Source organism: Balaenoptera acutorostrata, chromosome 9, assembly GCF_949987535.1.
Source record: "Balaenoptera acutorostrata chromosome 9, mBalAcu1.1, whole genome shotgun sequence".
In the NCBI taxonomy this organism is placed as follows: Eukaryota; Metazoa; Chordata; class Mammalia; order Artiodactyla; family Balaenopteridae; genus Balaenoptera; species Balaenoptera acutorostrata.
Window position 1 is genome coordinate 80,141,625 of NC_080072.1, and position 19,448 is coordinate 80,161,072.

Consider the following 19,448-nt stretch of genomic DNA (forward strand, 5'->3'; position numbering starts at 1 on the left):
GGATGATTAAAAACCTCTTTAAGGCATTTTCTAAAGGGAAAAAATGGTTTTACAAAGAAATAAGTAGGAGAAACTGAGCAAAACACAGCATCTCCAAATATATATTTTTGGGGGTGCAAAACTCTTTTCCAGGGGAAAAGAAACTTCAAGACTATCTACTAAGACAGCCATAATTTATATTTCCCAATGACATCTACGTTGCTACAGGTAAAGCTCAATGAGACTCAATTAAAATCCTTGACTTAACTTCAATGCATTGATGCTTTAAATGGTCACATGCTGAATTCAAGCAGCTATGCACACATTCATCCATTAAACAGTTATGTGTGAGTGACCTCTATATGTAAGGTGCTGTGCTATGTTCTGGGTATTTAATGAATAACATAAATAACTATGATCTAGCTGAGTTATAATAATAGGAAAAGTATGGCAAGGCTGACAAGATTCATATTCATTGTGAAGATATTGTTTAGATAGCATCCTTTTCCATGTAGCTATTTGCCTTTTTCTTTCACCCTCTCTAATAATGTCAGCAAAATGTCTGTATTTTTTTTTAATTTATATTAACTTTTAAAAAATTAAGATAAAATTTTACAATTGACCAAATTAACTGGAGAGGCAGCTTGGGTTCTGTAGAAGAGCACTTGACAGAAACCTGAAAACTCAAATCTGGCTCTGCCACAAGTTAGCTGTGGGATACTAGGTGAGAAGCGGAAACCCTACAATCTCTTCTGACAGTGAAGGGAATGCCTTAGTTGACCTCTACAGTCCTTCAAGTCCTACTAATTTATGAATTTGTGAAACAAATGCAAACTTCAACATATTTTAATAATATTTTAATGTTTATTTTCAAATTACATAATCATTTATTTTTATAATATTATAAAATATAATGATATTTAATATATTAGATATGATTCCTGGATTTCAAACTATGATTTATGCTTTAAAGACATCATTAAACATGACGACCAGAGTCATCACTTCCATCCCCCAGTTTTTATGATAAAGCATGGAGGGTGAGGACAGGTTCATAATCAGAGCGAAAGGATCCAGGCAAAGGGAATCTTTGTGTGCATCACGTCCATCTCTTCATGAATGCACAGCCTCATGGTGGCAAATCATTAATTTGATGTCTCCTTCTTTTGTTAGAGGCCACTAACACATCCAAATGGTGTTCATGGAAAAAAGAAAGTGAAAAATTATACTTCTTTGAGATTTTTTTAGAGATGAATGTGTGGACCTTAATACTCGTGTGCCAATCATTCCAAATTAAGGCAGCTCCACAACCCACCATGCCTATGGCAATAATCCTTTTCTCGGAAACTTAATATTATATTAACACTATGCAGGCTTTTTTTCATTTGCTCTTTTCTAATTTAAGGTTTGTTGTTCCCAATTCCTGAAACACTCTTTTCCTGGCTCTTTGCCTGTCTGACTTGCTTTGTCTGATCCTCTGGAGTTTAGCTCAACACATAAGCTCCTCAAATGGCTTTCTCTGCCTACCCCATGAAAATAGATCTTGAGCAAGCTAGGCCTTTTGTACCCTTCATAACGTGCTTCACAATTGCCAATTACTTTATTCACTGGCTTGTTTACATGGTTGTTGTCTACATCCTCCTGGGCTCTACAGAAGGAGGGACGTTGTTTAGTTTATCTCAGTGCCTTCAGAGCCATCACTGTCCAGCAGATAGTAAGTGCTCAGAAGTTGTTGGCTGGTGAAATGAATGAAGGAAGAAGTGCTTTCGGGTCACTAATAGAGTTCACTTGGTTTCTGGACAACTTGCTATACAAGATGTGTACAATATAGGTTCATGAACCAATTGGCTGCATCTCAACCACACGGGAAAGATAAATCTGAAACATGGTTTTAAGGTCTGAGGCAGATGACTTACAAATTAATACCCTGGATGACACAGAAGAGGTAACAGTACCAGGAAAGCCAGAAAACAGTTTTCTGTTCGTTTGAGAATGGGTATAATTGTAGATTTTCCGGATTGTAGATGTTGATGTGTCAATGACTGCAGCTACAGTGTGTTGTACAGCTTTATAACACACAGCTACTCTTTGCATGCACCCAATGGGTAGAGTCTGGGATTTCTCAACTGCAACATTTTTGACACTTTGAGCTGGGTAATTCTTTATTGTGGGGGGCTTCCAGTGCATTGTACAATGTTTGCCAGCACCCATGGCCTTGACGCCCTAGATGCCAATAACAGTTCCCCTCTCTAGTTGTGACAACCAAAAAAGTCTCCAGGTATTACAAATGCACCCTGGACTGCTGGTAGTGTGGAATCAAAATTACCTCTCAGTGGGAACCACTAGTATAGTTAAATGGTAACTATATGACTAAACAGTTACAAATTCATTTGGATCACTTTTATGTGAAGAGTTCTGCTCTAAATCTGAAGTATGAATTTGGATGCAAATATAACATTTGTTTAGCAAAAATTTCTAAACAGTTTCTGATATATAGTAGGTATTCAACAAATACATGTTTAAAAATTTAATAACACAAAGGAGTAATATGTAAGAAGAAACTTACCCAATGGTGCAAAGAAGCATTATTACCACTTGGTGGCAGAAAATTCTAATTTATATTTGTTTTGATGTACAGCTACTAAAATAGACTGGGAAGCCAAGGGAATTCAGTTGGCAATATGAATAGCATTTAAACCTTAGTGATTTGGACATTTATAGATGGCACTGACGCATAATGCGATGGGAATGGGAAAGGGGAGCTTGTTGAGTAGAAGCAGGAAGGACTGGGTGTAAGCTTTCTTCCTGTCTAATGCAAATACACACTCCGATTCTGAATAAAGCACTGCCTGTCCTTTTTTTCCCCCATACTTTCTACCGCATTTCCTGCATTCTTTATGTTTCTTTTTTTTTTAATCCTAGTAATTAGTTTGATATTAGCATTTCTCATCTTGCTGCAGCTTCATTGTAGGATTAGAGTGAGGAACACTAAATAACTTGTTTGTTATTCATTAAGAATAACAAGTAAGCCTCAGTCTTGGGAATTTTTTATGTTGTTGGACATAGTACTAGGAGTCAGTCTCCCATTCCCCACATTGAGGGGTCTGAGGCTGGGATCAAAGCAATGAACTGAAAATGTAGAGGAAATATGATCAGTCAGCAGGGGGTGCACATATGACATGAAACCATGTGGTACAGTTCTTGTAAAAGCTCTTGCTTGAAATCAAACAGATATGGATTTGAATTCTGGCTCTGTCATGTGTCTGAAGTGGAACTTTGAGCAAGTCATTTCACCTCTGTTAACCTAAGGTTTCTCATGTATAAAATAGGGAAAATAATATTACCTACCTTCTAAAGCTAATATGAGGATTAAAGAGATAAGGTGTGTAGAATGAGTAGCTTGACATAGTAGATGTTGTATAAGTGTCAACAGCTATTATTATTGTACAGAAGGATAAATATCTACTATGTGGCTTTAGGCTTATTTCATGGTTAGTTTTAATCTGCTCTATTTCTTTTGGAGACACTTTGCTGAATATTGCTTTTTACTGATGTGTTCATGTCCCTGACTAAGTCATTCAGGGAATGAAATACTCAGTGATTCCCATACCCAGATGAGCATTAGAATCTCCTAAGGACTTATTAAAATACACATTTCCAGGCCCCATGGCCAGAGATTTTAACTCTATAGACCTGGAGAAGAGGATGGGTAATTTGTACAAATTCATCTGGTGATAGTAACAAAATTGGAACCACTACATTATATAACTGGTTCATCAGATGACTAAAAAGAAAGCCCCTGACCTAATTAGAAGCTAAAGGACATAGTTCCTGGATATGTAACTGATTAAAAAAAAAAAATTCTCCACATCTCATTCAATCCAGTACAGAATGGACCCAAAATGCTAAAATAACGTCTATGCTCCATACTGGCCTACGGTCCATGGCATGTAAAACCTGCTCTGAAACTGATAACTTGAAGGGGGTTTGATCTAGAGCTGGAACAGAGCAAATATTCAAGAAATTATTTGGCATTTTCAGGTTTACACATGTAATACAGTATGGCAGAGACTGAATATTAATGTATGCTGTCCTTTCAGACTATATGTCCGAAAAGCTAATGCTAACCACCAAAGTCAGTGATATTCGGAGCTGAAGGAGATGATTAAAGATAATAAATAGATATGCTAAACGGTATTTTTATATGGCTCATCTGACTGATTTATATAGTGTTCGTGGAGTAGATGTGAAGGAAGGTTTGTGCGACTTAACCACTTTAACTTTCAAGGAGTCAAGAAGGAAGACCCCAGCAAACTAGAAACGTAACTGTGCCATTTTAGACATAGACTTTATGAAAAAGAATGAGCAAAAGCCATGCAAATTGGGTTAGGGAAAACACACCATGAGAGTTTTTCTTAGTACATATCAGCATTAAATGTGTTCCAGTAGGAGTTCATCTCAGCAACAACAGGCAAAACTGATTGGGACTATAAATGGTTGCTTTAAAAAACGTTTTCTCAGGAATATAGTTCATGTATCAAGCAAAAGCAAGCTATGTGAAATATGCCTCAGTTTTGTTCACCACAAGCTTAAATGGTAAGGGAAAATAGACACTTGTGTTGATTTGGTCCTCTAGGAATCAAATGCCAAGACAAAGTGAGAAAAATGAGATGTATTCAGAATTATGCCTGTGAAAGATAATGGGAAGTGGGAGCAAAAGGCAGAAAAAGCTCCGAGACTGTGAGACGTGACTCACCTGTGAAAGAGGGAAAGGTAATAAGATTGTCTGAGAAAGTCAGCCAGCCCAACGGGGAGCTGCGGTGCAGAGTACCCCAAGAGAGGTCCTGTGTTGGCATGAACTATCCGGGACCTAAAGAGCATGGCCATGGTGGGAAAGCTGAGGGGACCCCAAAGATGCTGCAGCCGGAGGCTGTCAGCTGACCGAACTCCCTGAAGCAGGCTCTCTTGAAAGAAAACATGAGCCCTACATTCCCATGGCTGCCACAATAAACAGTCTCTCAAAAGGGTCTCTAGAAGGTTCAGCTGACATTGGAATCAACATTTTATTGATCTACCACTGTGATCAGATACCAGAGGCTTAGTATTGCTGTTAAAGAATTTGCTTTCACCTGGGATTGAAATATGTGCTATCGGAAAGTGTAGAGTAATCCAAGCCATGTTTAAAAAATATAAAAAGTATTTTCCAGATGATTAAAACAAATTTTAAGTTTCTACATTTTCTGAGAAACTCCAAAGAAAATAAAATTATTTGATTTGAAAGACACTATAGTTTCTATCGTAAAGAAAAAATGGCATGTTGATCCCCCTTGAATTTTTCTCATATTTGTCCAACGCTTTATTGTTATCATGCATTCATCATACTTTCAGCACAAGTAATTTCTTACTGGAAAACTATAAAATCCAACTTACACTGACCTATTTTTGAAAATTTTTTATTGAGTTATTCATAACCAAATAACAAAAAGCTGCTTCTTTATAACAAGTACTTCACCATTTATATAATAGTGTTTGTGATTTATAAAGCATCAGCTGAATCCTCTCAACAATTTTGTGTGATGGGCTGTACAACTTGATCATTCCTATTTTGTAGATGAGGAAATTAAGGTTCAGAGAAGTCAAACGAATTGCTAAAGGGGCAGAGATAAGATGAGATCCCAATCTTCTGACTACTTGGTTCAATGATCTGGCTATATCAATACTACATCAATGCATAAGAGTATTCCTATTTTGTTGGAGGAGGTAACATACTTGGCTTAAAAACAAAACAAAATAGCATCCCTCCTTGGCATTTGTGTCCCATGGGGTGGCCCTGTAGCAGAGTTCTGGCTAATGAGATATAATAACAGAAATTGTTGGGAGGCATCTCTGAGGGTGATTCAGCTAGTGGCCCACTTTTCCTTTGACCCATTCCTTCTTCATGCCTGAAAAGTGGGTGTGATGTCTGGAGGTGAAGGTGTCATCTTGCATCTGACTATAACAAAAAAATCCAGGAGAATCACAGAGACTCACTCCGGACAACAGTCCTATACTGCCAACTCTGGAGAGTTAAATGAGAGGGGGAAAAACAACTGTCTTGTTGAAAACACCATGATATGTGCAACTGAATGCAAGTCCCACCTGATACACTGCCCTTCTCCTAATTAATTCACTCATAATTTCCCTCAGCAACACACATTTATTGTACCCCTACTATGTGCCTGCTGCCAGAATGAAGCAAAAGTCCTCAGCATCAGGGATTTTGCCACTTCAAATTACGGAGCTGATGCAGCTCCAGGGTACATTGCTCATTATAAACTGGGCTGACGACAGGAGCCATTAAATTCTCAGGGTGCCTTTTTTTGACAGCTTCTCGATTACTGACAAATAATGAAGCTCTGTTAGGTGTGCATAATCTCCACTTGAGCTGCTGAGAATTAAGTTAATTATATCTCCATCAGGTCCCTATTGTTTTAATTTTCCCTTCTTTACATCATAATTCCTATATTCCATCACCCATAATTACCCCAATATACGTGTTTACTATCTGTCTTAAACAGCCATGTAATTCTTTTTGCTGATTAACAGGACACAGCCTTATTTTCACTTCTCAATAACAGATTCTTTGAGCATTGTTAAATTGTTAATTCTTTAATGTGTCTACTGTTTCTTCAAATTGCTTCTGAACATCTGTCCTTTTCTCTGAGTAGAAAGCCTGAACCTATATGTGGCTTCATATTTTCAAATGTGATCTTACCTGTTTTTTGTCAAGTGATAATTTTGAAAGGTCTTCATGACTTCCCAGAATTCCAAATTTCTTTTCTTCATTTCTCTTTTAAAGATAGAGAGTAAAATAAGTACAATCACTAATTTTACATTGGGAATTATAAAACGAACTTCACTCTTTCTTTATTCCATATTCTAAAAGCCATCTGGTCCAATTCTCCATCAAGTTTCAGGGAGAGAAACATATTCTTATTGAGGTCTTCCCTTTGGTGAGTACTTGGACATTTCCTTTTGGAGACTGAATTGTCTTGGGTTGCAGCTCTAATCACACCTGTAAACTACACACTTAATAACATTAAGTAAAGTGAGGGAAAATTTTGCCACTCAACACACTGAGTTCTGTAAGTTATACATCTGGGAGAGCACTAAAGATGGCATATTTTTCCAAAATTCCTATACAAAATAATGATAATACATTTAAAGAGGGCTTTAGAATTCTCAAAGCACTTTTATATATTTATCTGATTTGATTTTCATGATGTAGATGCAATTTTTGATCCCATATTACAGTTGAGGAAATTGGAGCTCTGGGAGCTTAACTTGAGAATCTCATGTAGTAAGTAGCAAATCATTCAATAATAGAATCTTATAACTGCAAGGAACTTTTACAATCATTTGGCTCAGTTGCCCACCAGTGTAGAAAAACCTATAAATTCCTAATGTTGGTCAGCTAACATTTATTGATTACTTGCAATGATGGGGAGCTCACTATTTCACAAGACAGCCCACCACTCTGTTGGGCAGATCTTGTTGTTACAAATTTCTTTTTTTACATAGAACTAAAAATGAACTATTTGCAACTTTTGCCCATTGCCTCTCTTCCTATTTTTGAAGAGAAAATTAAATGTGTTTCCTCATTAAAATTGGGAATTGGAAGCAGCCAGCTCCTTCACATTCCCATAATATGACACCATATCCACACCTGTTCCTTTCCTGGCCCTCCTCCTCTGGAGGCATCTAGTCTCTCAGTGCTCCTTCTGGATATAGAGTTCTGTCCCCTGCAGAGTTCCCTGCTGAGAGTAACCTCCCCATCCCCATGCATTTCACACAGCATTCCACATGCTCCACACATTTCTAAACTCACTGTGATTGTTCTACTCCCTCATCTAAGCACTAGACCTCTTCTCTTTCATGGCTTCTTAAGATGGTACTGCCTCATGGGGTTATTGTTTCCAGTTAGTCTCCTTAGATATTTCTTTCTTGAACTACTTAATGCCAAACCTGGTCTCCCATATTACATGTGAGCAATTGATTTCTGAACGTTTCAATGTAGGATTTACTTGTCTGTCAGATTCCCCCAAGTCATAATCAGCTAGCTGTATAAATTGAACACGCAAAAAATTGAAGCTGTATAAATTGAGGTATATAAATATACCTAGCTGTATAAATTGAAGGTGAAGTGAGGGACGTGTAGCCACAACAGCAGATATGGGGCCCAGAATAGCTTTCCCTTTCAGTACCCACTCCAGATAATGTAATACATTATTTTAGTTACATTTCATGAATTTTTCTTATATTTTTAAGCAGAAATGTCCAGTGTGCTCCTAATAAACAGACACAAGCCAAAGGACTGCTCTGAGCTAAGTGACTACATTTGGGAATGGATGGACATGTCATCACAGACTGCTTCTTTATAAAGGGATGTGGCGCAGTGGTTATAATGGTCTCAGCATTTAAAAATGTAATTTTAAATTATCAAGTCAAATCACCTTGTTCATTTCCACATCCTCCTGGAAACCTTTTTTATGGCCCTGGAACAGCTCAGAAATCCATTTTTTTAGCCTCAGTAGGAGATAAAACAGGGACTTTGGACTTGGCACCAGGTTGAAGGGAACAGGAAGAGTTCTTCCCTCCTCAAAGTAGGAAAACCAAAGTTTGGCCCTTGCAAATTTCCACTCCACATCAGCATCATCCTACACAAATACATATGACAGTTCAGCCAGGAAATGCATAAAAAGAATTACTGGGATGCTTCTAACATTGCATGACTAGATGGAAGTAATGATGCCTACAACACTCTCAGACCCCAAAGACCACTCCAAGATTTTTTCAAAAGTGTTAAGGTACTATTCACACACTCTTTCCTAAATCTGCCTAAAATTTTATCAGGCTTATAGATCTATAGATCTCAAAACCTGCATGTGCTTATAAATACACTGAAAGATATAAATGCATTTTCCTACATTCTAGAAAACACTATGAAGAATTATTTTTTAATTCTGCAACAGATCACTACTTTGATTAATTTGGGAGACAGACCAAGACTGCTGGAATAAAAATGTATACTATCACTCTGAATTTGAGAAAGGGTCAATTCTGAACATCACTCAAAACAAGATTTGGAGAATAGTGGTATTTGGAAGCAATAATTTTTAAAATAAAGTATAAATTCATGCTGATACAGTATTTCTAAACTCTAAAGAGTTTGTAAATAATAATAACAAATCACACAACATTTCTCATCCTTACGCCTTACTATCCCACCACACCCATAGATATTGTGTTTGGAAGCAAAGCATTAAAATTTTCTAGATTCCTGTATATAAAGTATACAAAAATATAGATATTTTCTACAGTATATACAGTATATAAAGAAGTATGTAAAAAGGGAAAAAACAGATGGAAAGCAGTCTATACTGTCGCCACCAATGCTGAGTTGATCCCTGGAATAGTTAAAACATGTAACACATAGTATACAAATGTATAGAGATTATACCTCAATTTCCTGGAATGAACTGTTGATCATTGCAATTAACATATTTAGCAAAACAATGACCATGGTAACATTATAGACTCCATAAAGAACATAACCGATGTTTTCAATGAATTTGTGATTATAGTTGATGACCACTGATTTCACTTCAGAAAGTCCAAATATAGCCCAAAACAGTGTCTTAAAACTCTCTTCCACTCTGGGGAAAAAGAAGGAGAGAAAGGAAATGATAAAGTGTACAAATAAACAAAAATGGTACCATAATAAAAGTGAGTTGCTTTAGTGTCTTTGAAAATTATAAGATATTCATGAGAAAACTCTTTACTTCCCTGAGCCTCATTTTTCTTTTCTGTAAAATGGGTACAATAATTATTTATTTCTAGGATTGTTGCAAGGATGAGGAAATATTGTGTATATGAAGCACATAGCTCACTATCTGGAACATAATAAGCACTCAGTAAATGCTAGCATAATTACATAACCACAGATATTAACATTTAAATAATCCATAGCTTTGGCAATGGAAGTGTTAAATGTATTACTTAATAAAAAAATAATGCTATCTGTTAGAGTCCTTTTGGATTTCCTGCTCATCTATACTTCCACTAATTTCCAATAAAAAGATTACAATAGTATGTGTCTTAAGGTGTCTTAAGGAAAATATGACAATATAAATATAGTCAATGTTACCAAAATCACTGGCATGTCTTACATAGGAATTTCAATGCTTTAGGCATAATTATTGACCCTAAACTAAGCCCCTCTGCTTAGCCCAGGTGGTTTAATTTCTCTCATAAACTGAACTTTACAGGAATATGGGTAATAGGTTATGCTTCCGTCAATACTTATTGTAACACTGAATACCTAACATTTGAATAATGTATTCCAAACACACTTTATAAAAAACATGTGTGTCTATGGTGAACATAAGTTAAAACTCTTGTCACTATTGATAAATTGGATCGTCTCAGTGATAAGATCCAACAAATTGAATTAGGAAGCAGCTGTTCTCATGGTCAGCATCCCAGGAGTCTGTAGTAAGCAGAAGGACACAGCAGTGAAGAGCACAGATGCTAGAGTTAGTGGACAAGGGACTATGTCCTGGCTTTTCTACCTACTAGCAGCTACGCAGTGTTCAGCACATCATTCAACGTTCCTGAATTTCAGTTTCCTTTTTTTTTCTGAAACAGACATAATAAAATGATGTGTGTGAGGTAGTTCCTAGCCTTAAAAATGTTAGCTACAATTACTTAATATTATGGAGGTTGCCTACATTATTGAGTTCTTCCAACCCATTTTAAAATCCTCTCATTTTGCTAAAGAGTAACTGGAGATGAAGTCTTTACCAAAACATTATTTATGCCATGGATGCATATGAACACTGTTAAGCTAACATTTATTTAATCGACCATCTCCATGATCAAAATATCTGAAAGCACATACGTTGTGAAGGCTTCGTTTTGCTTTGCACCAATGTAGTAGGAATAGAGGTTGAACATTCCAATCATAAAGGCCACAAACACCATGATGAATATGACCATGAACTTGAAGATGTCTTTCACTGTTCTTCCAAGTGATATCTGCAGAGGTCCAAAGCTTTCATTTGCTGGTAAAATGTAGGCTATTCTGGAGAAACTTAAAACTACAGCAATTGCATAAAGACCTTCAGATATAATTTGAGGATCAGAGGGGTCCCACTTTATCCTGGCTAGGAGAAAGGAAAGACAAGAGTTATGGTGAGTTTATTTAAATTTCTTACTTAGGTAACTTCTTTTCTGGGATAGAAATAAAATTACATTAGCAATCCAGTTCCTGACGGAAGTCTTTTATCTTAAAGGGCTTCTTTAAGTGTCAGGTGGATTTGAGCTTCTGAATTTACTGAGAAAATTACCCCCCTGGTTTGCTGGAAGTTTTCCATAGGGTATAGCATAATGGTTAAGAGTACACATATATATGGAATCTTAAAAAAAAAAAAAAAATGGTCATGAAGAACCTAGGGGCAAGGCGGGAATAAAGACGCAGACCAACTAGAGAATGGACTTGAGGACACGGGGAGGGGGAAGGGTAAGCTGGGACAAAGTGAGAGAGTGGCATGGACATATATACACTACCAAATGTAAAATAGATAGCTAGTGGGAAGCAGTCTCATAGCACAGGGAGATCAGCTCGATGCTTTGTGACCAGCTAGAAGGGTGGGATAGGGAGGGTGGGAGGTAGGGAGACGCAAGAGGGAAGAGATATGGGGATATATGTATATGTATAACTGATTCACTTTGTTATAAAGCAGAAACTAACACACCACTGTAAAGCAATTATACTCCAATAAAAATGTTAAAAAAAAAAAAAGAGTACAAACTGTGGACTCAGCATATGTAAAAATTCCAATATCTACCTGTCTATCTACCTATCTATCTATAAGTCAGCTGGAAGAACTGGTACAAATTACTTATCTTAGTTTTATTTTCCCATCTCTAAAAATGAGATAATACAGCTTCTACCTCTGTCATCTGTTGTGAGAATCCAGTAGGTCAACATACATTCAGTGTTTAGAAACTGCTTGCAACTAACTAAATGATAGCATTTACTATTTAATCTTAAACTATAATAAAAGAAAAAAAGGCCCTAAATAAATGATATCATTATTTATTCTTAAACTGTAATTACACTATAATGTAATTTGGGGCTTTTGGAGTTATTTAACTTACTAAAGTAATTTATATTGGTCACTCAAGTCTATTTTTAACATAAAAATGTAGTAATTATTCACTTATGAATTTTTCTGGCATTATTACATCAGGTCATCAAAAACCTAATTAAGAAACCATTATGAAGAAAAGCAGTGTGTAGGAAAGAGGAAAAATATAATTATAAATTTGTATTTGCTTATTTGCTGAGAAGTGGAATCAGGAAAGGATACAATAAACTAATAAAAGCAGTTTCCTTTTTTATAGCACTTTGGATATAAGTACAATATATAAATAGATAGTTCTGATTTTAAAATTCCATATAATAAAAATTTTTGTTATAAAATAATGGCTACATTCCCTGTGCTGTATATCCTTGTATAAAAGCCCTACATTATGCACTAAAAGTTGTTAATTAAATATTAAAATAAATATTAAAAAGAAATAATAAAAAAGAAATCCCTATGTGATATAGCCAGTAAAACCCATAGAGATGTCAATTGACTGGTTAACTGACGTCTTATCAGAGGATCTGAAATAAGTATTCAAAGAGAATCTTTTTTCCCCACTCTAGGTTTCTACAAGGAGAGATTTTCCCTAAGCAAATAACTGAACCTATTTCTATCGCTTAGTCACTTTCCTCCTGGGGAGGTGGAATGACTTATCTGATTACTAAACTGGGGTGGAAACTGAGCATACTTGGTTCAGCTCTGCCCTCTTTTTTCTTGAGAATTTTCCTCTGGTCTTCCATGGGGGAATCTCACATGATCAGACACTTGCTGCCATACCCCTCTTTGGGGAAGACTGCCCTGTCCATTGCTGTCCATACATCTGCTTAAGCCTGGGGTTCAATATTACTGAGCCGGCTGGCTAATAAACTCAGAATTATGTCATCCACCCTGAATTTTGTCAGTATTAGAGGTGATGATCTGGCCTCCGTGTTCGCTTTTGGTTTTATCTCTCATCTAGTTTCAAAGACTTGGTGAGAAAAAGTGGTGTTATTTATTGGGGGCCCTCTAGAGCCTCCAATGGTTCCTTTGGTTTCAGATAGTTTATATGCCTTAAATGGAAACGGTACTTAAATGTGTACTATTTTTAATGGACAAGAGGAAAAAAATAAATCCAAGACATAATACAGGCATTCTCAATGAAGTTTTGTGGTTAGCCAATTAAACCCAGAAATAAAGTGAGATGATTCTTGTGATTAAAAGAGGTTTCCAGCCAGAAGAAATATCAAGGGAAGAGGTAGAAAGCATGATTCTTCAAAAACAGATACTCTGAAGAAGCTGGAAACTGACAAACAATTCTATAAGAGCTGAGTAGTAATCAAACTGTTACTGATATGTACTTTTATAAGAAAATTCTGCATTTTATAAACTTATATTGACTGTGTCCTATAAACTCACCCAAATTGTAGTATTTCACATTGTCTCCCAATGTGACTTTTGTCAAATCCTTCAAAGTATCATTTGCATCAATGATGCTCTGGGCTTTGGAAGCATGCCAAAATGCCATGAATCTTGCAATGAATGATGCCGCAAAGATTGCCAACATTCCAAAATCAAGCATATTCCACAACTCGAACAAGTACTCCTTGGGGCCTTGAGTCCAAATTTCTTTACATTCAGTCCATATCATGCCTGTATTAGAAAGAGGTTAAAATATCAATCCAACTTCATTCCAGCTTTAGCTCTTCAATAAAACAAAATAAATTTGAAAGATCTCAGGCTGATATTCAAAACCCTTCAAAATTTGGCCTCATCCCACCCATCCAGCCATAATTATCCTGTCCCCACAAATCCTAGAGTCCAACAATATCAGTGCATTACCCTATAGCAATTTGACAAATTTCATCAAGGGCATTCAATCAACAAACATGATTTGACCCATTAATTCTATACATAAAAATACATTAATAAGATGTTCATTGTAGGGTTCTTTATAATAATCAAACCATACAAACACACCCACATTCACACACTCAAAATAGAAGTAACCATGGGACTTCTACATATGGGATATTATACAGCCATTTCATATGATATTTTAATTACCATGGGATAGTGGCCACAAGAATGTACCTCACAGACCTCCAACTACAGGAATTTAATTGGCCATGGGCCTCAGCTACAGCACTCTGAAAACTACTGCCACTTGTGCCCTAAGGCCATGCTTCCCATGGGCTGCTCCCCAACAATGACTGAGGGCACTCCTTCTTCAGAGACATGGGACTCCTTTGATGGCTGACTTTAGCTCAAGGATTTCCTGACGGCCTTGTTAAACTTTCCTTAGACTGGATGGAGATCTAGGATACTTCTACCCTACTTTCCTTCCCTCTCTCCTTCCCTCAAGATCAGACTTGCATCCCAGTGTTACAGCCCTTGAAGCTCTCTTCAGTTCTCTCCCATTTTCTCTCCCATGGAATTTCCTTAATAACATTGTTGTATGTTAAATCCTGTCTTGCATATGCTTCTTGGAGGACCTGGACTAATACACATTGGAAAATGTTTCTGTCATAAACATTCAAGCATGCTAAGTAAAAAATGTTATATATTGTATGACTTCATGTTTAAAACAAGCATATAAAAGACTAGAAGTAATTACAGGAACACATTAATAGTAGTTGTCTCTTGATGGTAGAATTATTAATAATGTTGCATATTCACTCTAAAACTTAATGTGGTACTCAGGAGCATAGGTTTTGGAATTAGACTGCCACAGATTTGAGACTTTGCTCTTCCACTTATTAGCTGTGTAATCCTTGGCAACTTATTTAAACTTTCTAAAACTCAATTTGGAAAATGGGGATGATAGTAGTTTGTACCTACTTCGCAGGATTGTTATGAGACTTAAATAACACATGTAAAATGCACAGCACAGTGCCTGGCACTTGAAAAAATAACTAACATTGATTGAGCATTTACTATTTAAAATTTTCTATGTCTGGCACACATTTTCTTTTTTCATCTGAAAAATCTTACTTTATTAAAAATAAGTTACTTTACCCCTATTATCTTTAGATCCCTATGCTCTGATGTCCCGCGTATTTCCAGAGCCATCTGGAGAAATACAAGCCAAACTCCAACAATTCATCAAAGCCTACCTCCATCAGGAAGTCTCCATGGTCCCTTAGTTGAAATTAATCTTCTCCCTTTTCTCCTACCAACCACCTTCCCCAAGTCCCCACATTTGTCATGAACCTTTATCACAGAACCTGCCATGTGAATGACTGTAGAGCCCTTCAGGGGTTTAAAAAAGCCATGGTTTCCGCTCTTCCAACAGCTTACTATGTGCTTTTCTCAAAATGATCATTCAATGTAGCACACAACTTACTTATCTGGAATTATTCCAAATTCAGAGGAGATTAGAATTGAATTCATACATACTTTAGTGGATCAGATTTAAAACAGGAAACACTACATGTGTACACTCATGCACACATATGTGCACACACACAACTATGAGCAGGGGTGAGAAAAATCTGAGGGCACCCTTTTTTTGTGGTCCCTGGATTCCTGCCAGCTTCCTCAACAGGACAAAAGGGTAGTTTAGAGTAACTGAAGAATAGGGATTAAAGGGCGGTTTAAATTCATATCGTTTAGTTGTTTTCAAAGCTTCTCTCCTTCTTCCTCTCACTTCTCCATCTTCTCTCTCTTTAAGATGTACAGTTTTTGGTAAAAAATGATATCTCACCAAAGCTTAAAAAATAAAACAGATACAGCGAACCCCGTCTTATTTCCCCTGTGGACCCCCAGGAGCTGCCAAGCATAGATTGAAATCCCCCATCTAGTCCAACTTCTCCAGCAAGCAGGGGACTTCTCCACAGGGTTGAGTCCCTGCTTGAATTTGTCCTGAATGACTACTTCTGAAGATGGCTCATCCCACTGTTGACTTTTTAGGAAGCCTCCCTTCAATGTGGACCTGTTAGTGCTAATTCTGCCCTTGAGAGAAGAGAATGAATCTGCTCTCTCTGCCTTTGTATTTCTTAAAACAAAACAGAATAAAACAAAGCACAAACACCTGTGCACTCATTAAATCTATGCTTCTGCAGCAGAGGCAGGTTTCCCACGAAGCTAATAAAATTTAACCTTCAAGATGCCTTATCTGCCCAGGCTCCTCCTAGGGCTCTGTTTTGTCTTCTTTTTCTCTAAAGGGGGCCCTCCAAATAACTAAACCTCCGGCTCCACAATCCCGGGGTTCTGCCCTACCTCCACACTCCGGAGTAAGCTTCCCCAGTTCCCACAAGTGCTGTTCCGTGGAAGAGCCACTCCCTTCTCTGGTTGCTTTCAGTTTGGGATGCTCCCTAGTTTGCCAATTGCCTGCAGACGGGATGTGGCCAGAGCGTGGAGCAGGGATGTAATTACGGCCCTTGCCTGCAGTCCTCTCCTTCTGTTGAAGGGTCAACCCAGCACTGCATTTGCTTCCTCAGCAGCTCACACTGGACATTAGGTTCAAAAGTGCTCCTTAGGTGAAGTGTCATCAAGCGTGTCTCCCCCTCCCTGTGTTCCTGCTACACTTCTCATTGGTTTCAGCTTGCCCTTCAGCCTTGTCAAGATCTCCTGGAATGTCAATTCCATCATCCAGCCTTTCAACTTTTTGTCTACTAAAAATTATATAAATTTGCTTTCTGTGACCAATAATGTCAGTCTTTTCCCTCAAGCCAACTAGCATCTTGACCGAAGTAGTCCACTTCTTATTAATATTTCCAGAAAGTACAGCAACTGTCTTTCAAGAATAACTTCAAAAAGAAAAATAAATACCAGTGTCAGAAACTGAACCAGGAGTCTAACATATGCTACAAAGTATCAGCTGTCAATTCTGAGTTGTTCCTTGTTTTCCCTTTAAATGAATACTGTGAGATCATCTCTGAATCTCAGACGCAAAGGTTATCCAGCCAGTTGTTCCAAGGAAAATGCTTTTATTCATAAAATTAAAAGTTAACATTCTTGGTTTAGGTTTCCAAGTGAAAAAGGAAAAACTTCCAATGTTTATATTAAAATATTAGTATGAGGAGAGTCAATTATTTTTGATAAAGAATAAAATGAACATTCATTGTATTTAATCCTCTTACATAAAATTTAATGTTTTCAAAGTTTAATCTTCAACTGAAGTGTCATATCTTGCTTAATATGTCTTCAGTAGGAAATACCACTTCCATATAAAACACATGAACTCTTTTTTTTTTTTTTTTAAAGGACTTGATCATTTTTTTTAAAAATTTATTTATTTATGGTTGTGTTGGGTCTTCGTTTCTGTGCGAGGGCTCTCTCCAGCTGCGGCAAGCAGGGGCCACTCCTCATCGCAGTGCGCGGGCCTCTCACTATCGCGGCCTCTCCTGCTGCGGAGCACAGGCTCCAGACGCGCAGGCTCAGTAATTATGGCTCACGGGCCCAGTTGCTCCGCGGCATGTGGGATCCTCCCAGACCAGGGCTCGAACCCGTGTACCCTGCATTGGCAGGCAGACTCTCAACCACTGCGCCACCAGGGAAGCCCCAACACATGAACTCTTAATGAAGAGTTTAATAGTAATCATAGTTATCTGAAATTTATTAAACATTTCCTATGTGCCAAGTGCTGTAATATGTACTTTAAACATACTAACATTAAAAAAACCTATAACATATAGGCTCTTAGCTTGAGGTAAAGGTAATGTCCAAATGATCATTCTTATTTTAAATCAAATATTCAAAGTGAAATGTAATTTATTTCTTATAGCATTATATTATAAGGTAAATATCAATTAAATTCAAAAAGAAAAAGTGGAAAATCAAACTCTTCTTTATCTAAGGTTTAATTCACATGTTAAGACACTATATTTCTCCTTGGAACATTTCCAGGAAATGAAGTGATTCAGAAGTTTTGAATAACTCTCAATGCTGTTGAATTACCTCATATGCATTTAAAATGATCATATGGTAATTTGTATAGTGCTTCGTAGTATTTCAATTGATCATCCTATCAGCCCCAGTATGAGGAAGCCAAGAAGACATCCCCTGCCCTAGAAGTGATATAAAACTGACTGCAGATGCTTCTCCAGATCACTGGAAGAGAACCAAGCTTATGGGCTACCAATGGTTTTGTATAAAGATTCCTTGAGCCCTCTTTTCTTGACACTCTCCACATGTACACCCTAGGTGACTTAATGCATAGTCAGGGCCTTATGAAGATTGCTGAAACTTTATCCACAGCCTGGCTTCTCCCAGGGGTTGCATTTTAGTGGACATCTTCAACTGGAAATCCCATGGGCACTTCAAAGTCAATCACAACCCAAACTTACCTACCAGCTTTTCATTCTCCCAGTCTCAAGCATGATCTTCCCTCTATATTCTTCCTCCTAGAGACTTGCAGTCACCACCTAGTAATCCAAGGCAGAATCCACAGCTCTCCCTTTCCATGTACAATACATCACCAAGTTCTTTGAAGCGTGTCTTTTAAGAAGCTCTCAACTCCTTTCCCCACGCCCTGACTTCTGGCTCCATGTTCCTCACAGGGATCACTTCAATTGTCTCTCAGCCTCCACACTCACCCCTCCCCAAAGCCACCCTCTACCTCACAACCACTGTGACCTTTCTAAAATGTGATGGATCACATCACCAACAGCTGAAAATCATCCTCTGGCCATGTCACCACCCTTATCTCCCATCACCCACATCCATAAGTGAACCTGCCTTATAGCTGGACCTAACACATGACTTTGCAAATGAGGTGCCAGCTGTCGACCTAGTTTTGCATCTTTGCATCTAACATTTTGCATCCATGCCTTGTAGTGTCCTTACTCCCCATAAACACTCTGTAGGATTAACATGTCCTTATCTTCAAAGTCTCAGATTGAACATACTGTTCAGGGAGGCCTCCTTCGCCCCATCCACACCTCACCCCAGTCAGATTTAGATGCCCAATCTATGTGTGTTCATAACACCCTAATAGCTCCTCCGTTACAGTATGTGTCACATAGGTTTTCTTTATTGATTTACTTATTGACCTGCCCCTTCCCCCCAGACTTAACTTCCTTGACTATAAAGACTGCATTTCATTCACTTCAGTATCCTCATTACCTAATGAGGGCACTTTGTTAGATAGACAGCTATTAGGTAGGTAATAGCTACTGACTTTATTCATTCATAAATATCCAATTGAAATATATTTCATTTGCATTATATTTAATGACAAGCCATATGGATGATTGATTCTAAAGACAAATAGCATAGTAATTAAGACCACATTCCCTCTGTTTCACTTACCATCTGGGAGATCTAAAGCAAATTAATCCTCACATTAATGCTGTAGTG

At 37.5% G+C, this 19,448-nt stretch overlaps 1 protein-coding gene across 5 annotated transcripts in view; it reads right to left on the reverse strand.

Moving 5' to 3' along the window:
* TRPC6 (transient receptor potential cation channel subfamily C member 6) overlaps window positions 1-19,448 on the reverse strand; it is a 124,663-nt gene that overhangs the window by 5,538 nt on the left and 99,677 nt on the right. The window contains exons 6-11 of one of the 5 annotated variants that reach the window (XM_028168785.2): window positions 13,566-13,799; window positions 10,919-11,183; window positions 9,479-9,674; window positions 8,472-8,675; window positions 6,734-6,808; window positions 915-1,158 (exon numbers count right to left, since the gene is read on the reverse strand). In XM_028168785.2, coding sequence (XP_028024586.1) covers window positions 1,093-1,158; window positions 6,734-6,808; window positions 8,472-8,675; window positions 9,479-9,674; window positions 10,919-11,183; window positions 13,566-13,799 — 1,040 coding nt within the window. In that variant the 3' untranslated portion in view covers window positions 915-1,092. Of the gene's footprint in view, window positions 1-914; window positions 1,159-5,462; window positions 6,038-6,733; window positions 6,809-8,471; window positions 8,676-9,478; window positions 9,675-10,918; window positions 11,184-13,565; window positions 13,800-19,448 lie in introns of those variants that run through there. The other 4 variants (XM_057553755.1, XR_009009335.1, XM_007191211.2 and 1 more) reach the window with 4 other exon arrangements.